At 42.7% G+C, this 12,137-nt stretch overlaps 1 protein-coding gene across 1 annotated transcript in view; it reads left to right on the top strand.

Moving 5' to 3' along the window:
- Window positions 1–12,137, top strand: part of gpc3 (glypican 3) — a 147,561-nt gene that overhangs the window by 102,875 nt on the left and 32,549 nt on the right. Inside the window, exon 6 of the mRNA XM_044127787.1 lies at window positions 542–653. Coding sequence (XP_043983722.1) covers window positions 542–653 — 112 coding nt within the window. The remainder of the gene's footprint in view (window positions 1–541; window positions 654–12,137) is intronic.

Genomic DNA, 12,137 nt, shown 5'->3' with positions numbered 1-12,137 from the left:
TAAAATTAATCTCCAACTCAACTTTGCATAATGACTGAAACCGTGTGAGGATTTCTTTTCTTTTTTTTTTTTTGCCTCATCTCGACAAAATATGTACATAAACTGCGTGTGTAAATCCACTTATTAGAAGCTTAAGACCCATTACGCGCAGAGGCTGGTGGAGATTTATGTTCAACCTTGTCCAGAAAATCCCATTTGGATTCCATTGTTTTGTTTTTTTGTTATCTACCACAAAATCTATTTTAAGACATTAAATCCTGGCAAGCACTGTTTCTAACTTTAGAAATGTTTCTCCACTGAGGGCTCAGCTCTCTGTTCAGTTCAGAGCTCAGTTACAAATTGACTTTTCATGTTTCTGGAAGGAAACGTCTCAGACCTGTCATCAGTTTTCCCGACACTAGATGGTGATAAACACCATATTTGGGGAGACGTGGCAGCGCTCACTGTGGTTTTTGAAAGCACAGACCACAGAAAAAAGAGAAAAGATTCAGCAACACTTATTGTTTTTTCTCGTTTCTTTGTTGTTGTTTTTTTCTTTCAGGTTTGCCGGGCCCAGCCAGAAACGGCTTCATCCCGCCTCGGAGTCTAAGAGCAACAAGCAGCCGGAGCCGGTCATCAGCCAGATCATTGACAAACTGAAACACATCAACCAGGTGAGCTGAAGGGCCCAGCGCGTCGGTTTCTGTTTGCTCCAGATGTGCTTTGGCAGCAGGAATTTCTGAACTTTCCTTCACACGACGTGTTTCTGCGTCTCTCCTCTCCGGAAACAAAGAGATGAGTTCCACTTCAGCTCATCTACGTCAAAATCTATACTCGCCAACGTTTTTCAAATATGCTTCGTGGCCTGTTTTCTAGGACCGAATCGATTAATCCAGATGAATTAGTTAGTTAATTAGTTATTGTCTACTAATTTAGGAATGGATTAATCATTAACTGGAGGGTATAGACTCCGAAAAAGGGAGATTATTGAAAGAAAAACACACTCACTGCAGTAATTGAGCCAAAACTGGGCAGGAGATACAAACATTTTGTATTCAAGATTGGAAAAAAAAATCCCTTTGTCTGTAAATATGGTGTACACAGAACTCAAGTAGCAATTTTAGCTTCACCCAGTGCAAAATATCTTTAAAAACATTTATATATATATATATATATATATATATATATATATATATATATATATATATATATATATATATATATATATATATATATATATATATCAATTTACCCTCCTGTAGTCTTAGTGTGACGCCGAGGAGGAGCGCGGCAAATGTCAAGGTCGGACAATGGCAGGATGACTGTCCAGTCATACCGTCAGTTCCCGAAACGACACAAAAAGGTGCACGTGGCATCGGTCCCACCCTGCCGGACGTGCACAGGGTAAACCCGAATGGACCCTGTGTCTTAAGACCGAGGGAGAGTTGAGCGCCTTTTTCTGTCCTATAATAAATCGGTTAATATAAAAAAATGACCAACATAATGAAGGTCGCTCAGACCTACGCTGTTTGACGCCAAGTCAGGCAGACAGAGCTGAACTTTTCACATGATGATGTGAGAAGTATTTTAGCTGGAGATTCCTCCGTTGCTTCAAACGAGCAAGCATAAACCAAGGGCATTCTGTGTTGTTGCATTTTAGAAAACAAAATGTTTATTTTATTAGTTAAAGGGAATTAGTTTTTGTCCAATACTGTCTAAAAGAAACATTGGAGAGGTAAAAAAAATCTGCACCAGGTGCACCAGATGATCGATTAATTTGTTCGATTAATTGGCAAATTAATCACTGGAAAAATCTGTAGAATAATCGATTACCAAAATAACCGTTAGCTGCAGCCCTACTCGTCTCTGATGGAAACCTCTGGATTTCGCCGCTTGATCCTGGAGATTGCTGCCAGATCAAACTGCGCCTCTTTAGATGGATGTATCAGCCCTGCAGATCAGCTGCCAGCGTCTTGCCACTTGTAGCTGTCAACACACCCAGCCGGCCACCTGCACTCTTCCAGCTTCACATGCATGCGCTTTGTTAGCGCAGCAGACCCACGTCTTGATGGATTACACTCCCTCTCCCCCCCATTTTTTTGCCAGATCTGAGGAACCCCGTCGCCTCCCTTCCGACTGACAGCCAGGGACTCTCAACGAAAGCATTACAATGTGTTTCATTTCTCATTTACTCCATTTATATACTCCCCTCCCAGCCACCTTCAGACGGGCCTCCATACATATCTGTAGCAGATCTGGCTCTGGAAGGGCTTTGGCCCCTTAAGCCCCAGGCTCGTTTTCAAAACTTCCACCTGAGAAACATCCTCTAATACCAGGAACTGTTCCCAAACTGTAGAGCCAAGCTAAACAGCCCAGGGCTCTGCGGATAAGACGCACATCTGAAGTGCTGCAAGTCTTCCTGTTCCTCGTCGTCGTGTCAGAGAGGCCTTTCGGAAAGTCGAGAGCCGGGTGTAAATTGTGAGAAGAGCTTCATAATAAAGCACAGCTGCAGTGCCTCTCAGAGGCACTCACACACTTTTGTTTAGCCTTTTAACGCTTTCTCACCATAAACATCAGTGGGTTTTGCTGTGGATTAGTGCGATTCACCAACACAAAGAAGTGCGTAGTAGTGAGAAGTGCTTTTTGCAACTTTATTTCTACAACTCTTACAAAAAGTGGCTTTTTTCTATTTATAGAGAGCATTCTTGAGTCAGTGCTTAGCAGAATCATCTTTCGATGCAGTTACAGCTCTATGTGTTTACTATTGTAGATTTCTGAAGCTTGCTAAATAAATTGCTGGTCTGAACTTTAACTGGACCATTCTAACATGAATATGCTTTGCTGTAAGCTGTTCCACTGTAGCTCTGGTTTTCTGCTGGAAGAAGAAAACCTGGTAGAAGCTGCGTTACACTTGAGGTTTTCTTCTATCATGTCTTTATCTCCAACTATCTTGATTTTACAGCATATTAATACAGAGATAAAAACCACAAAGTAGCATTACGGAGCAAGAAACGAATAAAACAAGGGAAGTGCTATGTAAAATTAACTGTTTTGAGCTTTATGTTGTGTTATGATGTTATTCCCTCATCTGAAACATACCTGGCGTGTTGCTTTGATTCTTTCATTCACATTTAAGGAATCCTTTAATCTCCATGGCAATCATTTAGCTGTGCAAAACGCCGGGGTGGACCTAGCTCCGCCTTCGGGGACGAAGCACCTCCTCAGTGGGCGATGACTTTGTGAAAGAGCAGGAGTTTCTTAAAGAGACAGAGGCCAAATTTCACGTCATTAATTTACAAAGTCAACTTTCCTTTAAGTCATATTTGACATATATGCTATTAATTGGCACTATGAGGCTGGAAAACGGATAATACCGCCCCTTAAATGGAAGCAATTGCGAAATAGTTTTTTTTCGACATTAGCGACATGTCTGTCAAGTTTTGCGACCACTTGTAACTGAAACGCGCCTGAACATGAAAGTGGGACATGCTTCTTCCTTTGCTGATTTTCTTTTTCATGACATAAAAAGCTTTATTTTTAAATAGAGAGTGACAGCAAAAAAACTAACAAAAAATGAAAAAACTCTGAAACATTGAATCAGGCAGTCACCATTTAGTCATAAAACCCTGGACACACTCGGCGTCCTGCGCCTCCAGAGACCAGCTGTCGTCCCTGCGCCGTTACATTTACTGGGGCAGCTCAGGTTTCTGATTGGCTCCTGTGGAGATTTGATAGGGGGAAAAAAGAGAGAGAGAGAAAGAGAGGTGGTTTGGTAAAACGGCTGATCTCTACTTCCTACAGCCATTCACAAAATACCTTGAACACATGGACTCATTCAAATCAAGTGCTCCCTCTGTAACCTTGTTCTGTTCTCTAATTGGCTCGTGCCGATGCGGTGACGTGTGGCGCATGCTGACATTTATGGGGGCCTCTGATTGTTGTTTCCATGACCTCCTGATATTTCTGCAGGTTTTATATCCACATGGGAGCTTTTACAGTCATATCTGATGACTTTAAAGTGAAGCAATTCAGTGTTTCTTTCTCAGCTCCAGCTTCTCATCAGATCTTCACTTCAGTGTGCTGGATGAACATCTGACAGAATACTTGATTGAGTATTTTATGTGCAGCGAGGCTGTTTGGCTTCTATCTGTGTCTCTTTTTTTCTTTTTTTGCAAAAATCAGGTAACAATTTTTCTTACAAACCAATCATCATTATGCTGGTCTTGCTGTGTTGTGCAGCATTCCTGAATCAAATCAAGTCCAGCATATATAGGTTGCCTTTTTTCTGTATCTTCTTTCTTTAAGGTTGTCAGGATGACTTCATCAAGTCCTTTGCCATCTAATGAAGCTAGCATGTTTTAGTTTTACCATCTGATAACGGTCAGGCGGATTTCTGCTCGTTTAGGCACATAACAGTAGACTCAGAGGTGAAAACCGGACCTCACGTAATGCTGGCAGGTTTCGGTCAATTGAATTACGCTCCTTAATTCGCATGACAGTTAGCTAGCTAGGTAGCGCTGCTAAGAGTTCAAGCTGCTGAAGGGGCAGTTTGTGTGGAATCGACTCTTTTGAGCTTCACATGATCTTGTGATGTTATTCCTTGGCCGGTCGCGATAATTCTGTTATCGCGATAAACGATAATACTGTTGTTTTGAGACCATTTTAAAATAATATGATTTTAACGGCAAGAGCACATTCTCAAAGGTCAATAAAGTTTAAATTCTGATGAACATTTAGCACTGGGACTGGAAAACATCTTAAACATCCAAAAATAAACAAAGCAACAAACAAAACGAGCAGAAGTTCCTTAAAGCAACAGAGGCCCAATTTCCTTTCAGCCGTATTTTATACATTCAGCATTTTTATAACAGCTGAACTCAACGTATTACTTAATTGAGGAATAAGATGAGTCTGTGTCTAGGAAAGACACGATACCGCCCCTTTAAACTGACTGCTTGGGCTTCAGTCACTACATTTGAAAGTTTTTGCAGGTGAAATTTAAAGTAAAAAAAAAAAAAAAAAAAAGTAATAAACGTTGCAAAGGATAAAATTCTGTCTGTTTCTAATGAGACTGCTTTTCCCGCCATCGCATGGTTCTCAGCTTGTTCAGCGCTAAATAAAGACCAAGTGGCAGACTGGTTCCTTAACCTTGAGTTTCCTGTTGGATCTTCACACAGCACACTAACAGAAGTTGCTCTTGCTGATTCAGTCTTGTTTTTTGTTTTTTTTTCTTACACCTGGAGCCCTTAGAGACCCTGAGGCAGACATCTGTTTAACATGAACCCGGTCTGATGGCCACCATCATTAAAACGGGGGGATTTTGTTTAAAATAGAGCAGTCGTTCACTTCGGCGGAGCTGCGCAAATTTCCCCTCATATTCGCCACCGAGTCTGTCGAAGGGAAAGTATGATGTCACTCGTCACCAGCGAGGCGAAACCGTTCTAATGCCGCTAAGTGTTTATTGACTGTCCTCGGTGTTTCATGGCCCCGTCTGCTCTCGGCTTGCGTATTGTAAACATCCTTGGCGGGCACCAGGGAAAGTGATGTTGTTTAGTTAAAAGCAGTTTTACGAGGCCTCCGCCTCCCGCCCAGTTGAAAGACCAGCGGCTCTGGATGAGGCACGGCTGAAAGGGAACAGACTAATTAAACCATCCGAGGTGAGAGAGCAGCCCTCAGCGCACAGATAATTACTTTCATGTCCTGGTTTTTTTTGTTGTTGTTTTTTTTATGCAAAGTGTATGAAGGCGGGCCAGAAGTTAGATAATGTGTAATGTTCCTGGAAGCGGAGCAGCTCGGTGCCATGCTGGTTACCAGCTGATCTTGTGGGTCTGGCTGCATTCAGAGCACAAGCAGCGACCCGCAAAACTATTTGCACCCTGTAAAACTTTTCACCTTTTGCCATTTTACAGCCACAGACTTCAGTTTACTTTTCTCTTCTGCAATTGTATGCGTGAAAGCAGCATTATTATTGTAAATTGGGAAGAGATGGTTCTGTTTTGGGTTGTGTTTCCACTAGCTCTGCATATTAGGATGATTTTTTGATTTTTTTCTTATGCCAATTCCTAAAAAATTTTTTGCTGATTTTAAACCGATTGTTGGCTTGGACTTTGACTGGGCCATTTTTAACACATGACTATGGTTTGATCTGGACAATATATTTTTCTGACTGTGTGCTGCAGGATGTTGAGATGTGTTTTTTGGGATTGTTGCTGCCTAAAATGGCTCACTTTTCAAAAGGTTGCAGTCAAAGTTGCAAAAATTCTTTTTTAAAGTTTATGCCATGGCATGGTCTTGCAAAAAAAAATTTAAAAAAATTGCTGCACAAAGAGGCTTCAATGCCAACGGACACAACACTTCGCTTTGCGCATTACAATTCAAAGTCGTATTAAATACATTAAACTCTGTGGGTGTGACGTGATAAAACATGGACAGAATTCAAAGTGTATAAACACTTTTTCGAGGCGTTGTCGCCGTGCGATGCATTCAGGGCTTGGGTCACCCACACGCCGGCCTTTAGGGCTCTTCTGAGACGCCTTCATCCTGCAAACACTTTCCGTTCGAATGAGCAATATTCTTCCTTTTGGCTGAAACACTGAACATAATCAGTGGTTCTTCCAGCTTGCACTGACCCACTTTTAAACTTCAAATTATCCCCAGACCACAGCATGTCAGGCTGTGCTTTTTAAAAATCCAGGGACTGCACACTCAAACACTGAAGCCGGGGGCAAGATGGGGGCCAGAATCAACTTCCCTCCAGGTTTTGGTGTTTCGTTTTTTTTTCTGTGGTAAATGCTCCGTGACGACAGCTGTACGAAAACACAGCGACGGAAACATCTGACACCAACTTCTCACATTGTTGGTGTCAGAGGTGGGCAATGTACCCAAAAACTGTATTCTAGTAAGAGTAGTTAGATTTAAACGTATTTTTTATTGAAGTAAAGATAAAATATAGACGTTCAATAAATTGCTCAAATACTAGTAAACAATTATTTGGTAAAAAGTCTGCTGAAGTTACTGATCAAACTACCAATGATTTAATATTCAAAACTTAATCAGACTGACCAAAATATAAAGTTACCTGGAAACTTTGGTATTTTAAGGACCAAAATGACAGTAATTTATATAACTAACAAAAAATAACAAAATCAGGCAAAGGCGTGTTTCTGTGCCTGGTCAAGTTTTGGTTAAAACATGTATTTTCATTCAGTGGGTAGAGAATACAGACATTTTATTCAAGTAAGAGTAAAAAGTACAGCTTAGTAAAAATACTCAGAAAATTACTTCTTTTTTTTCCAAAAAGAGTTACTCAAGTAAATGTAAATGAGCAACTAGTTTCTACCCAACTGTGGTCGATGTTGATCAGGCAATTGGCGGAGGCACCTATGGTTTGGCAGGCGGACCCCTTTGCCTTTGTGCCTGAGCGACACTAAACTTAACACCAAGAGGGGAGGGAGAGAGAGACAACGAGCACTCTAAGCTGGTCGCCTCGGCTTGTAAAACACTGTTTTCTCACGCCCAAAGCGGTTGATGTCATGACTGAGCCTCGGCCAAGAGAGCCGGCAACATTTCTAAACGGGAGAGGAGAGCCGGCTCTCGGCTTTGTCTAAATGCCCCCTCTTCCCTAGGAATCTTTCAACAGAGCGCTCTCTTCGTGCTGCGAGTCGCCGTCTCCCACACGGCCGCAGGAATCTGTGCAACAAATTCCCATGCGAGGTCCCCGTCCGTGTGTTGGCACCCTGAACGCACGGCGAGCTGAAGCAGATAAAGACCAGCGTCGTTTAACTCGCCTCCTCATGTCAGTTTGAAGATAACTCTGATGCCACGCTGGCGAACCTCTGTGCCGTCTCTCTCTCTCTCTCTCTCTCTCTCTCTCTCTCTCCCCCCCCCCACCCCCCGTAAAGCAAACCAGACTCAGATTTTTTGGGGCCGAGTGAATTTCTGCACACGGTCTGTCTAAATTAGAAGATTTTTATTTGGAAGATGTCTTCTTGTTCTGGTGGGATTGGTTTATTTTCTCTCTTTTTTTTCCCTTCCTTCTTCCCCCTGAAAACATCTGTTTAACTTCCCAGGGTATCAGGTTTCTCCTCTGAGTAACTAATCTGGCAGGAGATGTTGGAGCTAGTGGCAAAATAGCTCAATTATGTGATTGGCTTTTGATTACAGAGCGCTTCGTTTGTCAGATGAGTTTGCCATTTGGAGGGCAGAACCTCGTGGGATTATTCGAGCAGAAGCTTCTTTTCGGTTTGATGCTCTTCGTAGAGCTGCACGAGGAATAATACGGGAACAGTAATCATAGCGATACCTATTGATCTCTTTGATTGGCTGTTGTCAGGTCAGAGATAACATCCTGCATAACATCTTGAGGTCAGAGTACTGCCTCCTCTTTATTTCCCACGGTTTCTTTCATACCACTTTGTGTTCATCTTAAAGGGGCAGTGTGGTGTGTTTTCCGGACATAGTGCAATTTATACAGGGTTTCCCCCAGTGTATTAAAAGCCTGGCGGGCCACCAGGCTTTACTTGTTTCCCCACCAGGTAAGCATTGCTTATTTTCCCCCAAAATTTTTTTTAATCTTTGCATTTTTAAGACTTTATAGTTGCTGTTCAGATACTAATCTTCCAATAACACATAATTATCAAGTGGTATTTTAAAATTTCCTGTCAACTTTAAACATTTTTTTACTCAAAAACACAACGTGCTCCTGGATGAATGACTGCCGGTTGCCCCATTCACGGCTTAGCAAGTTGTCTGGAGGAAACCTTAATATAGCACAAACAAGTATATCAAACATGACTTAAAAGAAAAGTAACATTACAATTTCATGCCTTGAAATTGGGCCTCTGTCTCTTTAAGAAGCTCCTAGTCTTTCTGAAACTCCGCCTTCAGGAAGTTGTCATAAGTAAGTTTCTCCATTAACCATTTAACAAAGTTTTTACCAGCGTTTCACTGAGAAGTAGCTCCTGTGATCAGCTCGGCTGATGCTCAGACACAACAGGTGTTTGCTAATTGTTGCTGCCGCTAGTCTGTAAGAGCTGGGAGGTTCACGGATTTCTCAACAATGCATGACGGAACCAAAACAACACTTTAGGTATGTTTTTGATGAGGGAATAAAATTATGACCCAATGTCAATTTTACACTTAAATACATTGCAGTTTGTGGTTTTAATGTGACCCTTGAAAGTGTCTATCATTGGATCTTCTTCACTTTCAAACTCGTCACATTTCAATTCGGAGCTGTGATTTTTTTTTCTTCTTAGTTTTGACCTCCGTCATTCCCTCTCTGAATGTTTGACACCTCCCTTTCCATCTCCACAGCTGTGCTGAGTTGTGTGTGACAGACTCCAGCGCTGTCGCCCCCTTACCTCTCGCCTAACCCCCCTCCAGCCCCTACACCCACTCCAGACACTCTCCCACCCTATGCTAGCGGCTTCCCAGCCTAATTGAAGCCAGAACCTGGGAAAATCCTGCAGGTATACGGGTCAGGAATCCGGGGATGGAAAAATAAACCAGATCCCGAGCGCCGCAAAATTCCATCACGCAACCTCGCTTTCTGTGATCCCGGACGTGCGCGCGCAGACCAAAAACACTCCGCGTGCCTGCAGCATCACCCACTTTAGCCGCGGCATTTCCTCATCCACGTGATTTACGGGCAGTAATCTGCAAATGCAACTTGCAGCAGATTGACATTCACAAGCCGTGATAAACGGGGATGTGGAAAAGACGTGGTTTAAATAAACAACATCTTCCTAACAGACGCCAAAGGTGTCAGACCGGGCCTGCCGATCTGTAAACGCTCTACTTCTGACGCCGTCAAAGAGCCTCACCTTCGTCTGATGTTATTTACCGAGGGGTTTTTGAAGCGTCATTAAATACACACACACACCCTCAGGGCCTCGGTTCGGTTTTACATGTGTGGAGTGACGTATGGCTGCTCAGGATGCAGATCAGGGTGGGTGGGCAGGTGTGGCGGTGGAAGAAGCGGGGTTGTAATGCTGCCATGTTTGTGAGCAGGAATAAGCCATGAGGATTGTTTAAACGAAGTGTGACACCTGGTGTAAACCTGCGAGGAGCCGCTGGGCGGCCGCAACAAAGCACACTGTCTTTGTTTTCTGCCAGGTTATGGTTCCTTGACTCTAGAAATCTAACTTACTGCAGCCTCTCCACCTCCCAGAGCCCTCTCCTACTGGCTTTTCCTCCCCTGCTGACTGGGAGGGCAGACAGAGCATGTGAGGGCCCTTTTCCTTCCAATTAGTCTGCTGCATAATGAGGCCCAACCATCCCTTCTACCGCTGCCATCCACTCCTCCTCACCTCCAGACTTCTACTTCACCCGTTCTCCTCATCCCCCCCTCCACCATCAGTCTCTCTGCTCCTCCCAGCCCCCCACTACCACTCCTTTGACTGAGCAGGGCCGCATCTACAACGATGTGGGCCTCCGTTTTGGTGCCCTATCCAGCACAGTAAAATTCTTCTTCTAATGCAAAATACAATTCTTTAAAGCTGCCGTTTGTAACTTTTATGAAAAGAAAAGAGTTTTTTTCATGTTTGTTAAGATTATTACATAGTGACTGTATAATATGCGAAAAAATCTAATTCCTTTGCCTTCTCCCACAATTCAGTCAGAAACGACCAATCAGGGCCTTAGCGCTATGTAAAATATGCTATTTTACTTTTGAACACTTGATTTTCTGTTGTCACACAGGTCTTATATTTCATTCATAATGACCTTAAAAAGTTTTAAATTTGAGTTGGTGAAACCTGCAGAACCTGAGTGTCTCCTAAAGGTTGACCTCAACGTCCCAGGAGTCACAGCTGAGCTCTTATCAACTCTTTTAATTCTGCTCTTTGCCAGTAGATGTTTTTTTTTTTTTTTTTCTTCCTCTCTTCTCATTCAGCCGTCAAACTGAAGGAACACAAACAGCCGAGTCTTCCTGTTGCCCGTCCGATTCGATTCGCGCGGCCCGGGCCTGTTATCGCCGGGCACAGCCACACGTTGCCGTACAACAGGATCCCTCCACTGCAGAGGTCAGGGGTCACACTTCCTGTTTCCTGTCTCTTCTGGGTCACGAGAGGGTCTCTCCGCGAGGGTCAGAGACCTCCTGTGTTCCTGCTCTGCCTTTTGTTTGGGATGGCAGCGCTTTCCCGGGGGGTCCACGGCTCAGTTGAGGCGCTCCTCCATTCCTCCACATGTTCACCGCTTCACATCCCGTCCGACTCCCCTTAACCCATTTTTTTTAGCAGTAGTTTTTAGCTGTTCTTTCCCTCATTTCTCTTTTCATCTCCTTCATCTTTTTTGTTATTCTCGGGTTTTTATCCATCATTAGGCGAGATGGAAGATGACGACAGCGGCTGGCGGTTTTTGCAGATGACCCGGTGAAGCTTGTCGCTCCACCCTGTTTTTTACAGTGTCTCCCAAAACTATTAAACTTTTCCACATTTTGTCGCAACCGCAAACTTCAGGATGTTTAATTAGTATTTTTTTTTTTTTTTTTTTTATGTAATAAACCGACCCAAAGTGTGTAATTGAGGTGGAAGGAAAAATCATACGTGGTTTTAAGATGCTGTATGTTAAATAAAAAGCGGCCAATGCTTTCATGTTCGACCGTAAACTTTGCCTGCAATCGCAGCTGCAAGTCCTGCGGTGTTCGGTCTCTGCCACCTTTGTGAATCAAAAGGCTGAATATTGTCTCTCATTCAGTTTGGACGGAAAGCATCTGTGGACACCAGTTTTCCATCAAGATGTAGCAACATCTTGATGGATTTCATGCTTTTTTCTTTTTACAAGTTGAGATCCGAGATCTCATTTTCAAGACAGGCCTGTTTTGATACAACAAATTACAAACACAGCAACAGTAATAATAAGGTAATTGAAAAATCTCATTCAATTAAATAAGCTAGCAAAGTTATTGATTTATGCCTAGACTTTGATTAGGACATTCTAGGATGAATATACTGCTGGAAATTAAATCTATAATAGTATCAATTTTATCCCTCCTATATTGATCCGATACTGATACCTGCGCTGTATCAATATTATTGATAATCTTGGATTGGCCTGCCCGCCTGTGCTGTTTACGTGAATCTTGTTAGCTTTGTGGTTATTATCATCCAAAAATGACTTATTAAACTAGTTATTTTTATATATTTTCTTGTAACTCA

The sequence above is a fragment of the Gambusia affinis genome, linkage group LG09 (assembly GCF_019740435.1).
Source record: "Gambusia affinis linkage group LG09, SWU_Gaff_1.0, whole genome shotgun sequence".
Classification (NCBI taxonomy): Eukaryota; Metazoa; Chordata; class Actinopteri; order Cyprinodontiformes; family Poeciliidae; genus Gambusia; species Gambusia affinis.
The sequence above is the reverse complement of the archived record's forward strand: the minus strand, read 5'-3'. Positions and strand labels throughout refer to the sequence as shown.